This window comes from Oncorhynchus mykiss, chromosome 5 (genome assembly GCF_013265735.2).
Source record: "Oncorhynchus mykiss isolate Arlee chromosome 5, USDA_OmykA_1.1, whole genome shotgun sequence".
Classification (NCBI taxonomy): Eukaryota; Metazoa; Chordata; class Actinopteri; order Salmoniformes; family Salmonidae; genus Oncorhynchus; species Oncorhynchus mykiss.
The window spans coordinates 68,661,888-68,683,883 of NC_048569.1; the positions used below are offsets into that span (position 1 = coordinate 68,661,888).

At 41.7% G+C, this 21,996-nt stretch overlaps 1 protein-coding gene across 10 annotated transcripts in view; it reads left to right on the plus strand.

The window, feature by feature from the left end:
• Nucleotides 1-21,996, plus strand: part of elavl4 (ELAV like neuron-specific RNA binding protein 4) — a 68,716-nt gene that overhangs the window by 14,072 nt on the left and 32,648 nt on the right. For 6 of the 10 annotated variants that reach the window (XM_036978183.1, XM_036978184.1, XM_036978181.1 and 3 more), the window contains 2 exons: nucleotides 18,230-18,316; nucleotides 21,692-21,932. In XM_036978183.1, coding sequence (XP_036834078.1) covers nucleotides 18,230-18,316; nucleotides 21,692-21,932 — 328 coding nt within the window. Of the gene's footprint in view, nucleotides 1-4,027; nucleotides 4,476-5,515; nucleotides 5,744-18,229; nucleotides 18,317-21,691; nucleotides 21,933-21,996 lie in introns of those variants that run through there. The other 4 variants (XM_036978188.1, XM_036978187.1, XM_036978190.1 and 1 more) reach the window with 4 other exon arrangements.

Consider the following 21,996-nt stretch of genomic DNA (forward strand, 5'->3'; position numbering starts at 1 on the left):
TGGGGAAATTCTGTGCCCTGTGAAAGTTGACCAACGTTATTGGTCTCTTCTCATTGTCACTATGCATGTAAATACTGTATATGGATATTATACAGTGTACTACTACTGTACATGTACAAATATACATACATTGCATACATATTACGTGCAGATATAGTATGTATAGCATGCATTCATAAAGAAAATACATACATTGTCTTCTTTACATATTGAGAAATGAACATTTGAGTCATTCCAAGCCCACGTCCACACCAAAAAACTCCTGAAAATGTTTTGGGCGTATTATGGATTGGGCTAACAGAGCTGCAGCGTTGGCTGTCAAGAGCTCTGTGTGATTTGCCATCAGCGCTCATTCAGCTGGAGATTGGTGAACTCAGCCAGAGGTTAATGGACTTACTCAAGTTAGTCTGTCTGCCATGAGAGCCACCTCCTCCTAATTGAATAAAAGAGGACTAGCTAGATGTCTCTGGTGTCTGGAATAAAACAATGTACTGTAATGACGCAGTGTTGAACAATGGATAAAATAGCCCTACTGCTGCCTAACACACAGGCAAATGCTGTAACAAAACATTGGGCAGTAACAAAACAACAACACAGCAAAGTGTAATATACTGTGCCATGTCAACTAAATTAATTAGAGTATGCAGGTGCTTGCTCTCCTTGTTGCTGAGTCTGGGGCCAGCTAGGGTAAATCTGATATTTTATGGCCTCTCTGGTCACTGCAGCTCTCATACCAAAAGCTATTCTAATCAAATCAGACTATCCCCAAGAGGATGTGGCTGCTAGATTAAGGTAGATGAGGTATAGAACATACTGTATACAATATGCATTGTTATTGCATCTAAAATACTGTATAAAATATGCATTGTTATTGCATCTAAAATACTGTATAAAATATGAATTGTTATTTTATCATTGTAAAATCTAGTTATGAATTATTGTGTGGCCTACATCAAATCATAGCTGTGTGTTGGAGGCCACACTGAATACATTTATGGAGGCATTCTCATAATGCAGAGGTGGCATTACTGAAGTTTATGTTTGAGATGTGCCATGTACTGTAGTTAACTTGTGCAGGGTAGGACTGACAGGACTGCAGTAATACAGGGATGTCAAATGTTCAGGCTGCTGCACAGACACTATGGAGGCTCTAGTCTAGAGAGGCCCGGTTACATTGTGTTTGAGAAAAAATGTTAACTCTCAAATATGTCATTGTTGCAATAGTTTGTGAGTCGGCAACATATAATCATGCTAAATCATTTTATTATGCGCTAATTTTCCTAATGTGGACAGTTTGTGCTACTACCTCACACTGGCCCAAAGGCCGGCAGATGGTGATGTTGAGTGGTTTCATCTTACCGTCCAAAGGGAATGCATGCAGCTCGTATCCCCCACGGACCGGTTCGTACATAAAACATTCTCCATTCGGGCTGCAAAGGCTTCGTTTTCCTCCTGAACTAGATTTAATGGCGACGAGGCAGGGAAAAGATGAATACATTCTTTATGAAGCAACATTTTCCAACACCATGCTAGAGGGACGAAGGAGGGAGAGGCTATATGGACACACCCGGTGCCCAGATTGCTGACGTATGTCACACAGCGAGAGTAGAGTGGAGACGAACGGATTTGGTTTAGTCAGTGATTTGTCCTGATGAGCCCTTCCCAGCTACCTAGTTACTAGATGTGGCTAGAAACTTCAGTGAGAATTAGACACTTGTCTGTCGAAGTTGGGACTTTCTGTCTCAAACGTTTGCCCCTTATTCTATTTATTTCAGAGTGATATCGATAACAGTGATTCATCAAAAAAAGTGTATGAGCACAGGACAAAAATATAAACGCAACAATTTAAAAGATTTTACTGAATTACAGTTCACATAAGGAAATCAGTCAATTGAAATAGATTGATTATGCCCTAATCTATGAATTTCACATGACTGGACAGGGGTGCAGCCATGTGAGGGCATAGGCCCACCCACTGGGGAGCTAGGCCCAGCCAATCAGAATGAGTTTTTCATCACAAGAGGCCTTTATTACAGACAGAAATACACTATATATACAAAAATGTGTAGACAGCCCTCAAATTAGTGGATTCAGCTATTTCAGCCACATCCGTTGCTGACAGGTGTATAAAATCGAGCACAGTCATGCAATCTCCATAGACACACATTGGCAGTAGAATGGCCTTACGGAAGAGCTCAGACTTTCAACGTGGCACCGTGATAGGATGCCACCTTTCCAACAAATCAGTTTGTCACATTTCAGCCCTGCTAGAGCTGCCCCGGTCAACTGTAAGTGCTGTTATTGTGAAGTGGAAACATCTAAGAGCAACAACGACTCAGCCGCTAAGTGGTAGGACACAGAAGCTCACAGAACCGAACCGTCGAGTGCTGATGCGTCTAGCGCATAAAAATTGTCTGTCCTTGGTTGCAACTCTCACTACTGAGTTCCAAACTGCCTCTGGAAGCAACGTCAGCACACAAACTGTTTGTCGAGCTTCATGAAATGGGTTTCCATGGCCGAGCAGCCACACACAAGCCTAAGATCATCATGTGCCAAGCGTCGGCTGGAGTGGTGTAAAGCTCACCACCATTGGAATCTGGAGCAGTGGAAATGCGTTCTCTGGAGTGATTAATCACGCTTCACCATCTGAAAGTCAGACTAATGAATCAGGGTTTGGCTGATGCCAGGAGAACGCTACCTGCCCGAATGCACATTGCCAACTGTAAAGTTTGGTGGATGAGAAATAATGGTCTGGGGCTGTTTTTCATGGTCGGGCTTGGAACCTTAATTCCAGTTCAGAAATCTTACCGCTACCGCATACAATGACATTCTAGACGATTCTGTGCTTCCAAATTTGTGGCAACAGTTTGGCCCTTTCCTGTTTCAGCATGACAATGACCCTGTGCACAAAGCGAGGTCCATACAGAAATGGTTTGTTGAGATCGGTGTGGAACAACTTGACTGGCCTGTACAGAGCCCTGACCTCAACCCTATCAAACACCTTTTGGGTGAACTGGAACGCCGACTGCGTTGGGCCTAGTTGCCCAACATCAGTGCCCGACCTCACTAATGCTCTTGTGGCTGAATGGAAGCAAGTCCCCGCAGCAATGTTCCAACATCTAGGGGAAAGCCTTCCCAGAAGAGGGGAGGCTGTTCCAGCTGCAAAGGGGGACAAACTCCATATTAATGCCCATGATTTTTGGAATGAGATGTTCGACGTGCAGGTGTCCACATACATTTGGTCCTGTAGTGTACTCCTGTGTATGTATATTGGTTATTCATTTGGACACTTTAAAACTGTGTTTTTACATTGGGCTATTTATCCAAATGTATTGTCAACAGGAAGCAGCTACAGCATCATTTTCAATTTAAGTTTTAGGAATACAAATTTAACTTTCAACATTAATTTCCAATGGTATTGTACTTAATCAGGTAAAAACTACTGATTGAGTCCAAACACGTGCTGTGATTTATTTATTTGGGTGATATAGCAGAAATCACCTAAACGGGTTTGCCCTGCCTAGTAGTAGGCTTATAGGTATGGCATGAGATGCATCCCCTACCCAGGTACAAAAGTCCTCCCACCAGAGCACTACAACCACAGAGCTGTAATTATTGATGGTGCTTGCGTGCAGCTGTGAAGGAAAGCACATGTGGTTGAAGCTCACAGAAAAGACAGGAGGTAGCAGGGGGTATAGAGTGGCGAGCTTGGGCAAGGCTGTAACATCAACAAAATCCTCAACATCAAAAGGGCAGATATACTACTGTTTAATGCCATGCAGAGGAACGATTAAGCTGCTGTACTTCTCTATACAATGTTAATGGTGCTAGGTCTCCATCCATGTAGGCTACAAAACCTCATCACACCGTGTGTGGGGGTTCGAGGTGGTTATTGATTACCTTGCTCCATGTTACAGCTGCCAATTAACTTCTCTGCCTTCGCTTGGAGGTTAGATGAATACTGTAGATGTTGTAGTGCGTAATATAAATAGCATCTTACGTCGGTACCATCGCCCCCCGTAGTTCCCTGCTGCTCCGTCTATAGCCCTCCTCCAACACTCTCCTCCACTAGCGCACCACCCCTTCCCCGCTCTATCGCAGCCAATGAGATTCTAAACCATACAGACTGAATAACCCATAAATGGTTTGAAGGAAAAGGGTTGCTTGCATTAGCTGTTTCCTTTCAGTGAAGACTTACCCTTTTAGTTTAGTTTTATTTTTTGGGACCGTTTCTTTTCTCCGACGCTCCCGAAGAGATTTCCACCCACGGCTCGCCTCTGACACGCTGCACACACTGCAGGCTCACGTTCATCCACTCACACGCGCCTTCTTTATCCGATTGTCATTGGGACCACGCGCGCCCAGCACTAGGATCGACTCCTTCAGCTACCGATTTTCTTTATCCACACGAAGACTAAATACTTGCTGCTCTCCTTTCGCTTTATCCTCCTCAACCTAAAACAAGAATGGTCATGGTGAGTAGGGAACAATTTGTTTAGCCTATGCTAAGGCATCTGTCTTATAAGCTATATCTATCTTATTATTTGTCTACATTTAATGAGCTGCTTTGAGTAACCGGCATCATTGCATCTCTGCAGCAGTAGCCGAGCCAGGTGATAGATACACTTCCGTATGGGGTTTGTGTTTGAAACCGTAGTGAGCCTATCCCATTTTTGGGGGGCGCTTTGTTGTTTCTAGATGTGTCGCTCCTGCAGGTGTGTGTGAGAGAGAGAGATTTACAGTTTGACGTGAGTATAGAATACAACTTTATTGTCCATCCAGGATGGACATTTTTCTTTGGCTTTACCTTCTATTAAAACGATCACACACATACATTCTCACATCACACACTTCTAAAAGTCAGACCGTTATATTGCATACACTAAAAACAGAGGACACTGATACATTCATTCACTCACAATGCACTGTTAAAATAGATAGCTATGTGCATATCAGTAGTAGCCTGTGTTAACCCAAGGCTGGCTTAGTTATTTAACAGCCTTTTTCTTTTTTTTTAATAACTGCAACTTAAAATTAGGCTATATAACATTTGTATTTTGAATTTGTTTTAGCAATATGTAATGACATGTTTCATGAATTGCAAAATACATGCGTTTTAACTGGATTCCCCATCCATATTTGAATAAGATACATGCAACAAATATCAACACATATGAATGTGTACAACTAGCCTAGTGTATATTTGCAGACTTAATCATGCATGCAGTAATAGCTAATTTATATACATAGTGCTGTTCAGGCATCCTATTACCATAGTGCCTGAGGGTGCAATCACTCTTTGTGCTCACTCAAGCAAAGACCTTAGCAGCGATTGATTGCTTTGCTGGTACCAAAAAGCTTTTCTTTGCCAAGCGCTCCTCGCATCTGTGAGGCTACCAGAGTGAATGTGTTAACTTTGTGGAGGAGTGGGCTGGAAAGACAGACGCAGGAGCCAGTGAGAATGCTGCAGCACACGCTTCCAGAGAGAGGGGAGCTCTGACCTCACAGATGAGGAGGAGACCGGGGAGGGGGCTGCAGCCCAGAGCTCACGTTGAAGCCTTTTACATTCTCACCCAGCCGCTCTGGAAGAAGGGCATGCCTGCTTTCACAAGACGCCTACTGTCTGACCATCACAGAGAGAGAAAGCAAGAGACAGAGCTCCAAGTGAGGGGGAAATTTGCTCAGGCGCTGGGGAGAGAAAACAGCTGCCGGCTCACAAATGGAGTGGAATGGGTTTAAAATGGTAAGGAGGCTGCAGCCTGCCAGCTGCTTGTTGTGTCCTTGCATCCATCCGACAGCCTGCAGCAGTAGCACCATGCCTCACTCAGTGTGCCTTACTTCCCTAACAGTTAACGGGGTGTTATTCATCCAGTTTTGGGAGAAGGCGATGGGTATAGTCATTGCTATGAGAGGAAAAGCATGGAGGCGAGGGGCAGTGGAGAGGTTTCGGGGATCGACACCCATTTTACGACCATGAAGTGGTGCGTGAATCTCCTGTCCTCCCTGTAGGTTTGCACAATCGTAAACTATTCATGTTACCTGTGCAGAGCAAACGTAAAGTACATTGTTTTATCTGATATTTTGCCTGCATGATATTGTTCATGATGTTGTTCATTGTAAATAGTTGATGGTACTTTTGTAGGTTTGGTATATTCATGTTTTATAGTGCACATTTTGGTAGGTTTTATTTTTGTAATGTTTGACAGTGTATGTACTGTAGGCCTACGGTTGTGAATAGCATTTGTGAATGTGTAGTGTATCAGAGGGAGATAGGTTTATGTAGAAATAGAGAGAGTGTGTGTGTGTGTGTGTGTGTGTGTGTGAGATGCATGCCTGCATTGGTGTACATTTCCCCTCACTTAGACAGGTTTTTAAAGAATCGCCTGTGCCTCCTCTGCTTCTGCCTCTGACGCTGCTGGTAGGTCTTGTCTGTGCTGCATGGTGGATGTTTGTGCATCCATTGTTGACTAAGTGCTCAGAGTCACTTCCTCCCCGGGCTGTCCTCCGGCTGGTGGGAGGCAGTGCCTGCCAGGGACTCAGTTTAACTCTGATCCATCCACAACAACAACATACAGCCAAGTGGCAGGGCTGACTAACCAAATCAACAAACACATATTTTTGTAAAACCTTTCTGCATTCACAGAGGCTGTTTTCCCTGACTTCTACATTTCCATAGACATATCAAACATTATTTTACTGTATGCTGTTAATAATAAGCTGAATAAAATGTTCAAATGGCATTATACTGCTTTTAAAATGTTGTCCCTGTCACAAAAGGAATTTGCCAGCTTCCATATTAGCATCTTGAATGTGGGAAGCATTATTCATTTTTCGAAGTGAATATTTGATCGTTTGTGTGTGGGCTTTTCCGTGCAATCAAAATGCTAATTGAAAAGAAAGCAATTCCCAACCATGGTGACACCGATAGCACCCTGTCTCCCTGACTGCTCTCTGTAGCGTAGTGATGGAGGGGTTTGCCAGTAACTCCGTGCTAAAGAAGGGAGGCAGGGACATTGGGAGTGATAGAAGGAAGGAGAGAGGGGGGGGGGGGGTATCTAACGCTAGTGTTTACGGTGTGGAACTGAGCGTGCTCCTCATCGAGCAGCACCCTGCTGTCTGTCAGTGGGGCTCAAACACTGGGCAGTGTCACCACACTTCTACTGCCCTCCATTAGAGTTACAACACTCAGGGTGCAATCTTTACTATCCAGGTTACATATCAATGCTAATAAGTAGAGATACTCAGATTAATATAAAGTAGGGTTTTGTGAGCAGCTGGATGGTATGCCACAGACTGGTGTGGGTAGAGGAGGGGGCTGCTGACCTCAGTGGGAGAACTGGGGGTGAGTAAAGAGCTGTGGATGGTGTGGTTCAGAAGGTGGGAGAGTTTGCACTTGACGGTGCTAACACGCATAACTGTGGAGTGTCAACGGGGCTCTCAGATTCTCACAGTTGGACAGGGAGTGAGAGAGGGTAAAGAGACGAATAAGAATCATATTTTATAAGATCAGGTTGTGTTCTCTTTGCTTAGGCGACCATTATTGTGAAGAGAAGTCATTCTAAAACGGACCAGTATTGCCTCAAGCAGCGATAGGATATTTATTTATACCTGAATCAAGTAATGGTGAAGGAGGTATAAGTACGGGTGTAAGAACAGTATTAAAGCTATTAGAGGTTCTGCCGAACAACCGTGGTGGTGGTTTGTGGTGATTAAATTAGCTTGCTCCGCCTTAGATTCTGTGCCCTTGAGAGTAGTGCTCTTGAGAATAGTGTACTCAAATCAAACATGTAAAGGTAAAGTTCAGCTTGCTGAGTGCTGTTTCCATCCATCCAATCAGGTATGAAATATCGTGGTTACATTTTTAGACATGTAACAACGGGATGTATTTGAAAGGATTACATGATAGTTGCATGGTAAACAGTAACATATTGGCTGCAATATAATACTGAATAGGAAATAAACTGCTAAAACATTGTTTTTTTGTCATGGATGTCTTGTAGTTAATGTATTGTATCCTATGCTGTGCAGATGCAGTTTGTCATAGAGTGTCCAGATGTAGATAGACAAATGAGAGCCGGATTAACTAGTAGACAAATTAAGAGAGGAGTGAGGCTGACTAAAATGGACAGTGGAATACTTTGCCATTACTCAACAGGGAAGTTTACTTCTACCCATCTGTAATCAGTGCATAATATCAATATTCAGTACTATCCCTGTCATAGAGGCATCTAACCATTAATTACAGCTATATAACTGACCACATGCCTCGCCCTTAGTTCTGAATCAATCTGTAGATCCGTTGAATAGCCAGATGTGGACAAATAAACACCCCGCAGCTCTCCAATGTTTTGTGTGAGATGGGATCGTGTTGTTTCTGTTGACATGCTACCGTGCCTAAGAGAGGACTTGGACTGAGTCTCCAGTCCCTGAGAAGCATGGGTAATTATTCACATGCAACTCCCAGCAGAAATGCCACATGGTCATGTTGGTGTCCTCTCAATCATCTATCTCCTGCCTGCTTCCAGTCAGGCATAGTCACTAGCATGGCAGTATCTTAATCAAAGTGGTGATTTGTTAAATAATTGCATGTTTTGATTATTTATGCCCTGAAGAGGGATCTATAGTAATTCATTTGGATTGAGATTTAAAGCAGGATGATAAATCACATATAGTAGAACCATTTGCTTTGTAAAGTAGATTCACATTTTAATTTCAAACTTATGCCATAAATGTCTCTCGTTTATAATTGATTCAAAAAAAGCTTTTTGTTTTATTGATAACACTATGCATTTGCATGAATTGGAAAGCAAGGAAATTATAACAGTTGAATCCCATAAGCATTAATAAGTCTCCCTATAAATGTTTTGGTGTTATCAATATTACTAATGTAAGCAAGAAAAACACTAATTTTCCACATAACTTAGCCTATACTCAGACAAAAACAGTAAGGACTAATGAGCTAATGTCCATTTGAATAAGCCACTCTGAACCATTGTCTCAAATATATGACTTTGTTATTAAATATTCCTTTTGTGTGAAAACTAAACATACATGAATATTAACAAAACGGTTTAGTTAAAAATGTAATAGGCTTCCACAGTGATATATTTTATTTATTTATTTAAATATCCCCTTTAGAAAGGAGAGATGAAGGAATTCAGCTGTGAGGGGGAACTGACTTCACAAATACAAGCCTAATTCCTTTGGCGGAAATTGAAAGTACCACAGACAGACAATAATCAGCTACAAATTCTTAGCGCAAACAACCCGGTAGCAAACACAGGGTCATGCTCTTGTTGTTTGTTGCTCCTGCTTTTCTGAGTAAATATACTAAAGGAAAGTAAGGAAATAGATAGATATTAATATATCCTCTCTATCTCTGTTCATTGGGGTGGCAGGGTAGCCTAGTGGTTAGAGCTTTGGACTAGTAACCACAAGGTTGCAAGTTCATATCCCCGAGCTGACACGGTACAAATCTGTTGTTCTGCCCCTGAACAGGCACAACCCACTGTTCCTAGGCTGTCATTGAAAATAAGAATTTGTTCTTAACTGACTTGCCTAGTTAAATAAAGGTAAAAAAATTCCATATTTCTACTCTTCTCTTTCTTCATCCTCCTCTGTATTCCGTGCGTTTTGGTATTCATACATACTTTTGGATTTGAGTGGCAGTTTCTCCTGAGACTGTGCCCAAACCTCACACCCCTCTGATCTACATTTTGCATCCCAGGAAAAGGAGAAAAGAAAGCAGCAGCAGGCTTGGTATCGTTAGCAGTTGCTCCGGCTCGTTGTTCAACGTTGCCAAGTAAAGTGGCCAGTTACTGTGATGATAAAGGACGTTTCAAGGTCATCCCTACAACAGGGGATTTTTTCACAGCCTGGAAGGCATCAAACATTTATATTTCTGTTGCCGGATGAATTATACATTTAACATGCAACATAACAACATGCAACAAAATGGCACTGCTGGTTCGATTACAAACAAACACATTAGGCCTATCGCTTCCCTACATCGTTACACACAGTCTGCACCATCAAATCCTAGTACTGTAAATATAAACAGGGGGAAATATTCTGTTGCTACTTGCTGTAGGTCAAGAGAAAGAAAGGGGAGGAGGATTAAGAATGAGATGGAAGGAGGAAGGAAGTATATTTCCTAGTCAGATCTACCCACAGACCCGTAGTGGACAGGGTACCCACAGGAAAGGGGTCAGGGTGGTGGAGCTGACAGAAGCTTCCTCAATCCCTATTGAGAACATAAAAGCGTTACTGCCTAAAAGTCTATGGTTCATACCTTTATTTTTCTATCGCTGTCAAAAGCAGAGGCAAGCATGAGGGCGATGAGATTTGATCACTAGGTCGTTCCACCTCAAAAAGCACAAGAAAGAGGATTTCAACACCCACCATCTCAGATTGTTCTAAAATCGTTTCTGTAGTTCATAACAGATACAATTAGTATTCCTGAAACATCATTTTATTGAATTTGAGAAATTAAACTAATTGAATCCCCCCAAAAATAAAAATAAATACATATTTGAATCCTATAAATTAGAATGTCCAATTTGGGTGCAATCAATTAGCTTAATTTATCTGAGATTAAATAAAATGCCAACAAAATAATGTTTCAGGAATGCCAAGCACACCTGTTTCTAACTACATACACAACTTCAGAACAATCTGAGATGGTGAGTGTCATGGCTATCTGAAATGACATGAAACAATTCCACTGCCATCAGAGGTTTTCTCATCTGGGAAAGGGCTTCATCCTGTCAATGCCTATACCAGTGTTTCCCAAACTCTATTCTGGGGACCCCAAGGTGTGCAAGTTTTTGTTTTTGCCCTAGAACTACACAGCCGAGTCAAAGAATCAAAGCTTGATGATTAGTTCATTATTTGAATCAGCTGTGTAGTGCTAGGGCAAAAACTGAAATGTGCACCCCTTGGGGTCCCCAGGACCAAGTTTGAAAACGCTGGCCTATTCCCTTCATATCAACTGTAAAACGTTCTCCTCAAACTAGATGGAAAGATGAATTTCACTACAGATATCTATCAAGACATAAACATTTGAAGCAATTAACATTACTATCAAGTTGGGATCCAGAGAGATAGATGTGTACAATCTGCTATCTTCCAAATACATGTCTCCCCGGCATGCTATTGATATAAAACTCCATTCCAGAATTTTCCATGGAAATAGCCCTATATTTTCTGGCACATACTATATGAACATAGATAGTCTCCTGTGGGCATTTTCAATTACACTGTACCACGGCAGAAGGAGATTAATCTTCTATTTTGAATGCATGCCACATTTTATGGTTTAGTTGATATGCTGGAGGGGTAATCTTAGCTGTGAGTATACATTTAGGCTTTGTCTTCTCACTGCAGCAGAAGCTAAATTTGAGTAGATTTTTTGTTTGTTTCCAATTTTCTAATGACCTAATATGCTCCAAGTATATTATATTAAATCACAAAAAAATTGAGGATTAGTTTCACAGATGCACTTTTTTTTATATGAATATTCTCATAATAGAGCTTGTATAGTATGATTAGTACCAGTACAATTAAATGTACTGCACATGGATAGATATAACAATGGATGCTAATACAGAACATACTGTACATGGATAGATATAACAATGGATGCTAATACAGAACATACTGCACATGGATAGATATAACAATGGATGCTAATACAGAACATACTGTACATGGATAGATATAACAATGGATGCTAATACAGAACATACTGTACATGGATAGATATAACAATGGATGCTAATACAGAACATACTGTACATGGATAGATATAACAATGGATGCTAATACAGAACATACTGTACATGGATAGATATAACAATGGATGCTAATACAGAACATACTGTACATGGATAGATATAACAATGGATGCTAATACAGAACATACTGCACATGGATAGATATAACAATGGATGCTAATACAGAACATACTGTACATGGATAGATATAACAATGGATGCTAATACAGAACATACTGCACATGGATAGATATAACAATGGATGCTAATACAGAACATACTGTACATGGATAGATATAACAATGGATGCTAATACAGAACATACTGTACATGGATAGATATAACAATGGATGCTAATACAGAACATACTGCACATGGATAGATATAACAATGGATGCTAATACAGAACATACTGTACATGGATAGATATAACAATGGATGCTAATACAGAACATACTGTACATGGATAGATATAACAATGGATGCTAATACAGAACATACTGTACATGGATAGATATAACAATGGATGCTAATACAGAACATACTGCACATGGATAGATATAACAATGGATGCTAATACAGAACATACTGTACATGGATAGATATAACAATGGATGCTAATACAGAACATACTGCACATGGATAGATATAACAATGGATGCTAATACAGAACATACTGTACATGGATAGATATAACAATGGATGCTAATACAGAACATACTGTACATGGATAGATATAACAATGGATGCTAATACAGAACATACTGCACATGGATAGATATAACAATGGATGCTAATACAGAACATACTGTACATGGATAGATATAACAATGGATGCTAATACAGAACATACTGCACATGGATAGATATAACAATGGATGCTAATACAGAACATACTGTACATTAAACTGTCATACAAGGACATTATATGTAATGAATCTGTCTCTCCTGCTCTTCTCAAATAATGTATTAACTGTCTCCGTCCAGGTGCTTGCTTTTCTGTATTTTCCGTCGTTTTATTGACTTAAGATAGCTGCAAGACGAAAGGACAACCTGTCATCTATTTGATTATATGAGCTGAGGTTCAGATTCTAATCAATAACCAGATTAGCTCCTAGCAATGTACTGTCATCATGGGCCTTGGAATGAAGCCCTGTGCAACGGCTGGTGTCTGTGTGATTTAGCTTCCTGTGTGGGCTGCAAGGCCCCTGACTGTCAGGAGAAGGCAGGCACACATTCTGGTCATTGGAGACACACAAGCAGGCAGGCAGGCAGGCAGCCTGGGAAGCAGCTGATGGGGCAGCAGAGATCATAGGCAGTGATTAGATTAGGAGGAGCCTTACTGAGGCCCAGCCAGAGCAGAGCAGAGCGTGTGTGCGTGTGTGCGTGTGTGTGCGTGTGTGTGTGTGTGTGTGTGTGTGTGTGTGTGTGTGTGTGTGTGTGTGTGTGTGTGTGTGTGTGTGTGTGTGTGTGTGTGTGTGTGCGCGCAGGGAGCCTGGGACTCTTCCTCTCCCTCTCTGTCTTATAGGCAGGCAGACAAGGCTTTGCCCTAATGCAGCTTAGTTTCTGGTCTTTTACCTACAGGCTATTTGTACATCTATACCTGTTTTACCCAAGCAAATATGACTCATCCTAGCTTCAAATTAGCATTAATTAAAAGTAGAATCAGGGGATGGTGTTTAGGCATGTGCAAAGGTTTGATGAACTAGAATCCAAAGTACATTAGTTCATTCTAATTTGAACAAAAAAATGTAAATATTTAATTACAACTAGGCTGGGGATTTTACATATAATTTCTATTTTAGACATTACGAACAAGGAGAGGAGCTTATTGTTGGTCAGGAACATTGATGCCTGCACAGGTGCAGTGATCTGACACCTGGTGTTGATGCAGTGGAACCATGGCTTCTACACTGGCTAAAAACAACCTCAAGATGGTAATGAGCTTTCACTTAAAATACGAACTAATATAAACCAAGGCTGCATTGTACTGTAGTCACCTTCATTCAGAAGTATCCCACTTGTGTAGATGAGGGTCCAGTCATGTAGTAGTGATAGAGTGGCGCGGGTGCGTGCATAGTGAGGGGTGACAGTGTATTGACCCTGTCGTTGGGAATCAGCCTTAGGACTGGGGTTAGCAGACATGGGGGGTATTGTTCTCTCTCTCTCTCTCTCCTTTAGTTAAACTGTATTAAATGAAATAATGTAATCTGTCATGAAGACTTAATAACCTATTAAGGGAACATTAATATCCCACATGAGCGGTGTGATTAGACCTATGCACATGTAGTATTGATGTTTTGTCAGTGATGAGGCTGTGAGGCTCTCTGAGTGGACCACTGTGTTCAGAGTTCAGTCTCAGCTGGCCTTTTGCAGCCTGTGGATATCACAGCTCCTCTCCCCATGCTGGCTCATGGACAGGACCCCCAGAGGCCCCTGGGCCCAGGGCTGGGGCCGAACATGTACGTCTAGGGTACAGGGTACGGCCAAGCTGCCAGGCAGGTGGCCAGGAGTTCTCACACCACTTCAGGGGAGGGGAGGATGGCACAGGTCAGTGGAGCCACACAAATTGAAGTGTCATCTCAGAATCAAGATGCTCACCAATTTTCTGCTTCCATGCATTGGTGCAGAGTTGGGATTTAGCCAATGTACAAATGGTTTGAGTCCACCTAGGGTTTGGCAGTGGCAGGAAACTGGTCACTGTCCGTGGGCTGCTTATTCTCTAGACTAAGGCAGTTTACAACTCCAATGCCACGAAAACAAATCAGGAAAAAGCTCACTGCAGAGAAGCTAGATTACATTTTGATTGAATTCAGGCCTAATTATAATTCAGTTGTGTAGGAAAAAGTTTCAGCCTCTCCCAATGTTTCCCTTCTAGTGGTTATTAAGTGGTCTTTTGTTTGCAATTTGAACTTTCCTGAAAGTAGTCTGGCGGACGTTTACTTGTGCTTTAGTGTTTGCTTTTTTAAAAGATAAGTTGTTTTTCCAATTACCATCAGAGCTGGGAAGAAGGAGAGGGTGATTTAAGATGCTAGCAGAAAGCTTTAACAGCCAGTGAGTTAGAGTGAGAAATCCATTTGATGCACATGGTGCTTTCAGAAGTGGAGAGTAACACTGACAGACTTAGCTGTCGGATCTGAGATTTAGCCCATGGTCAAAGAATGTCAGGCTAGGACCTTCTAGAAGCAGACCTTGGATGCATTTCATATTTATTGTATAACCAGTGTATATTTTAAGTTTGTTTTGAGGATACATTCTGAGATTTATATAAGTGTCTACAGTTGGACAATATAATAAAGAATTGATGAAATTGAAACAATGTAAGACTGATGTCTCCAAGGTAGTCTGAGATTAGACTAGATGTAGCTGTGATATTTAAAGAGCTTGACTCTGCTGCAGACATCTTCTGCAATTAATAGCGGCGCGTTGCCTTCTCGTCTCCTGACCTTTGACCCTAGAGAGTGTACGTAGATTACTCAGTGGAGAGGCCAAGAGAGGGTTCTGGGAAAGTTCTATCGATCCCATAAAACAGTGGACATCATAAGGGGAAAAAGTCAAGCAAAGTGAAATGAAAAATTGCTTACATACAGCACTGAAACATTTATTATTCTGAGTCACACAGAGAAGGGAAGAAAAAAATCAATTTGGCAAAGTAGATGCGGATCGATGTTGGTGGAGTCAGGCGGGTGCGGCGCAAGGTGTTCCAGATTACTTTCCTGATTGATCCGACCCAGCTTCCGTCTGACCTGCAGGATGACTGAAAAGGCAACGAAAAATAAAAAGATGGAGAAAAAAAATCTATAGCATGGAGGGAACTTCACTGACCTGGAGTTAAGATACAAAAATCATATAAATGTGTCTGAATCGCTTTGAGAACTCAAGTTCCCTCTTACTCTGAAGCACTTTGAGGGAGTTGGTGCATACTGGGGTTTCAATGGTTGAGTGTGTGACCTACCCTCTCCTTGAAATGAGCATTTCAATGGATCGAGGACACTATGACCTTTCACTGTATTAGATGACAGAATTACAGAATACTTTACTGTATGATGGACAACCCTTTGATTCAAAGATATGAAATATTTAACACATTAGATTTCCTTGTGTTTTATATGATTGAACATGTCCATGTAAACAGGAACATCTGAAAGGATCATTTTACTGATAGTCAGTGTATAATATCCTGTTGGGGTCATCCTCTGTTCTAGCATATAGGAGAATGCTGGGATGTGGCGAGACATTGAAATCACAACCAACCATCCAACTGACCTCCATTTTGTGCCAGGCGCTATCAGTTCAATTATACTACTGTCGCATTCTGATCCACTGCAGTGTCTCCTCTCCGCATCCATCCCAGCAAAGTCACTGGAAATTGATTGTCTAAGCTCGTTTGGGCAGAGGAGGTCTGCCTGGCAGTAAAGTGGCGCTTTTACAGTGTCACCGTGGCAGAGGAGAGGCTTCTGGTCATGTGAGATTTGCTAGATGACGCAGGCTGCGGAGGGAGATAATGTCCTCTGTGGGCAGTTATAACATTTTCTACATGACTGCCATACCAGACACACCTCAGGAGCTCAAGGAGATGGGGAGCCCTTACAGGGTGTCAAATATTTGACACACTAGAGAATATATGGATTATATAATAACTCTGTCTAATGTCTGCTCCGCACAACCAAAATATATTCCCTGAATAATGGAAATTGTACCCATGAGCGATTGCTCATCTGTTGTTGTTGTTTTTTACGTAATTGCACTGTCCCTTCATTTGAATATTATTTGAGATGTTATCAGGAAGTGTGTGTGTGTGTGTGTGTGTTCATACTGGAGAGAGCCAGACCGACATAGAAAGAGGGAGAGAATCATTATTAGTGGCTGTATTGATACACTTGGCTGCATATCTGTTATGCTACTGGTAATAAAACAATAGAATGTAGATTTCAGCTACCATACGTATATCTAATACCCACTAAAATCTTGCTTGGAAATTGGTTTTAGAATAGATATTTGTTTGCATAGAGTTAATATTGTAGCTACAGTATGTAAATACAAAAGGAACACAAACTACCCTTTTGCTGCAATACTACCCACAACCTCTCAGTAGAGTGGGTAGTACATCATTTGATCAAATGTTTTGGAAACCATAGCCAATGTTTAGTCCTACACCTGCTTGCTGCTTTTCACCATGTTTTGGGACCTCATTTGAACATGCTGCATATTATGCTTACTTTGGCAAAATCATTCATTTTAGACTCGCCCATTCAAAGCTATCCATAGCAGATGGGGTGAAAAATGCTTTTAATGTTTCACCTTTGTTTAACATCTCTTTTCAGGTTAGCTTTCAGAATTTTAAATGAGATGAAAACTCAATGGGAAAAAAGGATGTTGCATGATCAATATCCCTTCTCCTTTAAAATGGACGTTGGTCCACCATGTTGGGCGACCTCTTATGTCCACTGGGTATCCAAGCCTTGGGGGCATATCTATTTAAGGCTATCCAGCCCATGCTGCTTTCTTTGGCTAAAAATAGGGGTCTGTGTCATACCTGTATTCATTTTGACAAATATATGATGGTTCAGGTTGACTCAAGCAGTGTATTGTTTCATCTGAATCCCTGTGAATGGGAAAATCTAGATCATAAGAAAAAGCTACATCAAAAATGTATATTACCATAAGTATTAATCCCCCAAAGATGAATGTGTAATACAGTGTGTTCTTTATATTCTAAAGCTGTAAGATGTTGCTATAACCTTCGGTCTTCACCTAAACTAAAACAGAGGTGGCATCTGGTAAAGGAAATGTACCCATAATTCATTGGCTCAATTTACATTCCCCAAATTATCAACCCAAACATCCTGACACACGCCGACCTATCAGCATACACAAGCTGCCCCTCTCTATTCCCCATTCCCCTCTCCAACTGACAGTCCATTCTCATTTGGAACCCCAATAACACCCCCCAGAGGATGAATGGTCTCCTCCATCACCTGACTGGTTACATCCCATTGCATTCCTCTACCTTCTCATCCCTCTGTCTGGGAGAGTAAATGAAGCAAGGGGTCAGCCTCAAAATCCTGGTGTTACAGCTTCAGCTCTATATTCTGCAGAGGATACTGCTGCCTGCAGCCCGCAGCTCATTTGAGGAGCTGTCTTTGTCAAGGGGCTTGTTTACTCACCAGGAGTGAGAGGGATATCCACATCATTAATGCTACAGAGGTCACCATAGTTCCCAAGTCAGGTCTATCCTCCTCTCCCCAAATAGACCACGTCATACTCAACACCAACATTACAGTAATGGTCCCTTATCTGAATTATACGCAAGTCTCAATGAGCAGTATTCCTATACAGAAACCAACCCCTACCTGGAAGGAATTAAAGCCACCTGTGTGTTTTAGTGTGGCTGGTGACCGTAAGGCCTGTGTAGAAAAACAAGCATGTTAAATCTTGACCCTGAAACCTCCTAGGGATCGACAGAGACACAGTGGCGTCAGGCAGAACTCCCGCAGCTACAGGGCTGGGCAGAGAAGGGATTGCTGACACAGCCAAAGATGGTAAGGAGACCCGACATTATCAATGGTGATGACAGTGCTGCTGAAGGAGCAGGCCTGTCTGTCTGCTAGGCCAGAGGGGAGGGGCCCTGATGCAGGCCGGCCGGGCAGACACACTGCGCCAGCTACTTTTTCTGCCAACCTAATGTACTGTGTGCTGGGAGGATGCTGATTGATTTACTGTGAGTGGAAAAAAAGATGCAGAGTAAATATAGCTTTATATATAATATAAATATGTGAATCTTTACAATATTGGATGTAAAATTATAATGCTTTAACCATTCATCAACCTTAATGTACATGTTTTAGGTCCTATAAATATAAATGCTCAAAATTTTGCATCCAAATGTTTTTATGTCGGCTATATATTTCCCCTTCTGTAATTTTGTTCTTGCATCTGGTGTGTTATTTATTGAATAATGAAGACAGTATAGGTAATGGAAAATTTATGCATTTTGTCAAGTTGTGATGTACGATATGAGAAAATATTCCAGCCTTGCAAATCACTTCTTACCTCACTCCCAATGTGAGGTACTGTTTCATAGTCACATAAATACAATCTTATTTCAAATCTAAATAATACACAACAAAATCCTCGATAATAAAAACCCATGACATTAAATCACCAGTACATAAGTATTAAGGATAGGCCTGGATGATGTGTTTCTGTCAAGTCACTCATCTAAAGGGGTGAACTTTAACCTCTTCTAATGGACCTCTATCCCCTCCGTCTTCCTCCACACAGACACAGCCTCCAGAGACACTGCCTTACTCACGCCTTGCATGACTCACACACATTAGATTCATGAACCAATATTTATTTCCTACACTCTGAACCCACTAAGGCCTCCATTTTAGTCCAGAGGAAGCAGGTCCCTCCCACACACCATGCCCAGTGGCATTAATGGAGGCTGTAAATCCAGCATTGTGTTTCAGCCCGGTCAGGGGAAACAAGCTCTAATCTGAAGCTAGTGTTAGCTAGCTAGCGTTCTGTTGAATCAGTAGGCCCGGTATCTGTCCTCAGGCTGACGCTAGAGCTCCTTTGAAGGCTTTGCTTGTGTGCTGTAGTGCCTCGGCCAGGAACCCAGAGAGACCATGGAGATATTGCCTTTCTCAGCACTGGGCTACTCTGTGGGAGAGCAGAGATACCCAGCCACTGAGGCACAATGGACAGCTGAGCATGGGTAGTGCCGGTGGCAGGGGGTAGAAATTATAATTGGTCAATCTGACTGACAGGTCTTGGGTAATTCAAGGTAGCCATTTTTTTTCCCTGGTGAAAACTCAAAGCACACGTCCCATGGAGTTGAAAGTATTTTTGACAGAATGAAGCCCAGCAGGAAGTGTAAACAAATTTAATAAGGCCCCCCCCAATCAACGTTGTTACTGCTAGGTACTTTATCCCTTCTTCCTCGCTGTCTCCATGGTCCTTCTTTGGTGGAGTGGTGAGGATACTGTCAAAAGCACAATTTGCATGCAGAATAGATCATGAGCGCTTTTAAAGAGGCGGTTCTCTGTTTGTATTCTGCTGTGTGCTCCAGGCGTTATCTTGTGTGTTGTTCCATTGTAAAGTAGACTGGTGTGTGTGGAATGAGAAGATGGGGGTTGAAATGATTCACATTCAAGTTTATTTATGATATACCCTCCTCCACTGTAGATAATGTATGTCTCAGGCTTGAGGTTCGTGTTAGAAAACCAAAGGAGAAAACAATAGAGTTGAGATCTACATGACTGATAATGATTGTTCAGAATATTGTGATAAAATATTGTCTATTTTAGTTTTTAGACCAGTTTTCAACAACATCATTGCTATCAAAACATTAACTTAGCTACAGTCAGATGGGGAAACCTTTCTAAATATGCTGGGTTTGAATAGAGGTACAAACTTCAATGTTATAACATTGAAGTTTGTACCTCTATTCAAAACCAGCATATTTAGAAACCTATTTTCCTCATCTTTTAGATCTTTATTTAAATGACACCAAATTAACAGTCATTTTAGAGGAGCTTTATACTACCCTTAGTTCATTTTGCTTCACCTCTGGAAGTGTTTACCTGTGTTTTTTTCCAAGGTTCTTTGTTAAAGGTGCAATATGCAGAAATTTCTCTGCCATTTCCTCGATGGTAGAATTCTAATGGTTCATTTAGTTTATGTGACCAAACAAGCATTGTATAGTGTAGAGAATCATTGTACAATCCAAACCGCTGTGAAATATTTTTTCAATAACCAAATATATATTTTCAGCTGTTTGAAGTTGGTGTACAAAACCCTAAGTTAAAGACGCAAAAGCGAAACTTAAGAATGGGAAGCATAGAAATAGTGCACAGAACAGATCTACCGTTACTTAGACTTGCGTTCAATGAGAATGACAGATCTATAACTCACATTTCTGTGTGAATTTGGTCGGGTCACCCAAAAAGTTACATTTTGCAGCTTTAATGATTTTGTATAGTTGTGTTGTACAGACACTGACAGATTAAACTCAGAGTCTACACAGCCACAGTGTCTCTGGTACAGACTTTCAATAAAACACAGAAAAGTAAATCAGTGCTCTGGCTGTTGTTCACACTGTTACATTTCCCTATGTCGTCTTCTTTAGTTAAAAGCCCATCAAGTTTACCTTTCAAAGAACCTTGTTTGGGGTATTTTCACCCCCATGTGGGGCAGATGCTTTTAACAGCAGGCACCCTGAGGTTCCTATTCTGTCACCCTATATCTCCAAACACAAACACACCACACCTCGCACAGACCTTCCATAAACCTCTTAGGCTCAGCTTCTCTGTGTAAGTGGATGATGGTAATCAACTGACTGTAACCGAGAATCAAATAATACCATTAAACACACAGATTTTATGCTAATGGCTGAATATATTTGGTGGCAGTCTTGGGATCTTGAAATAAGTGTTTGCCAGTAGATAAGCACATCAGACTGCCTTTCCTCAGTGCCTCCTCCCTCAAGGGCCTGCAAGCTCTACTTCAAACACCTGCTCTTAACGCACACTGCAAAACCAGCCGCAAATGTTCCCTGTGACAGACAGCAGTGCCCCGCTGAATCGCTCAAATTTTTACCACTCTCTAACTGCACCAGCTATCAAAGCACAGAGAAGAACTAAAAAATATCACTCATGTCTCTAACAGCTATGTCTGCATGAATATGTAGGAGTTTAAGTTGCATGTGTACATATAGTGTTCACTTTATGGTCTCATACTATGAGTTAAACTTGGTGTTTCTTTTGTCTGAGTTTTGATGGCCTGGAATGTAGATTTGATGTTTACTGTGTTTATGTGAGGTCCAGTAATGAATCATGGTTCTCAGATTGAGACGCCATACCTCCTACCCCCTTTAATTGTTCTTCTTCCCGAACCCTTCCCTCCCTCAGATAATCAGCAACATGGAGCCTCAGGTGACGAACGGCCCCAACGGCACCACGGCTAACGGGCCGTCCAGCAACAGCCGCAGCTGCCCTTCACCCATGCAAACTGGAGGCCCCACCGACGACAGCAAGACCAACCTCATCGTCAACTACCTGCCCCAGAACATGACCCAGGAGGAGTTCCGCAGCCTGTTCGGCAGCATCGGAGAGATTGAGTCCTGCAAACTGGTCCGCGACAAGATCACAGGTACGATGAAACACTGGCCATGGGAAGAAAGGAAGTGGGTGGGTGTGGTACAGGGTGGGATGGC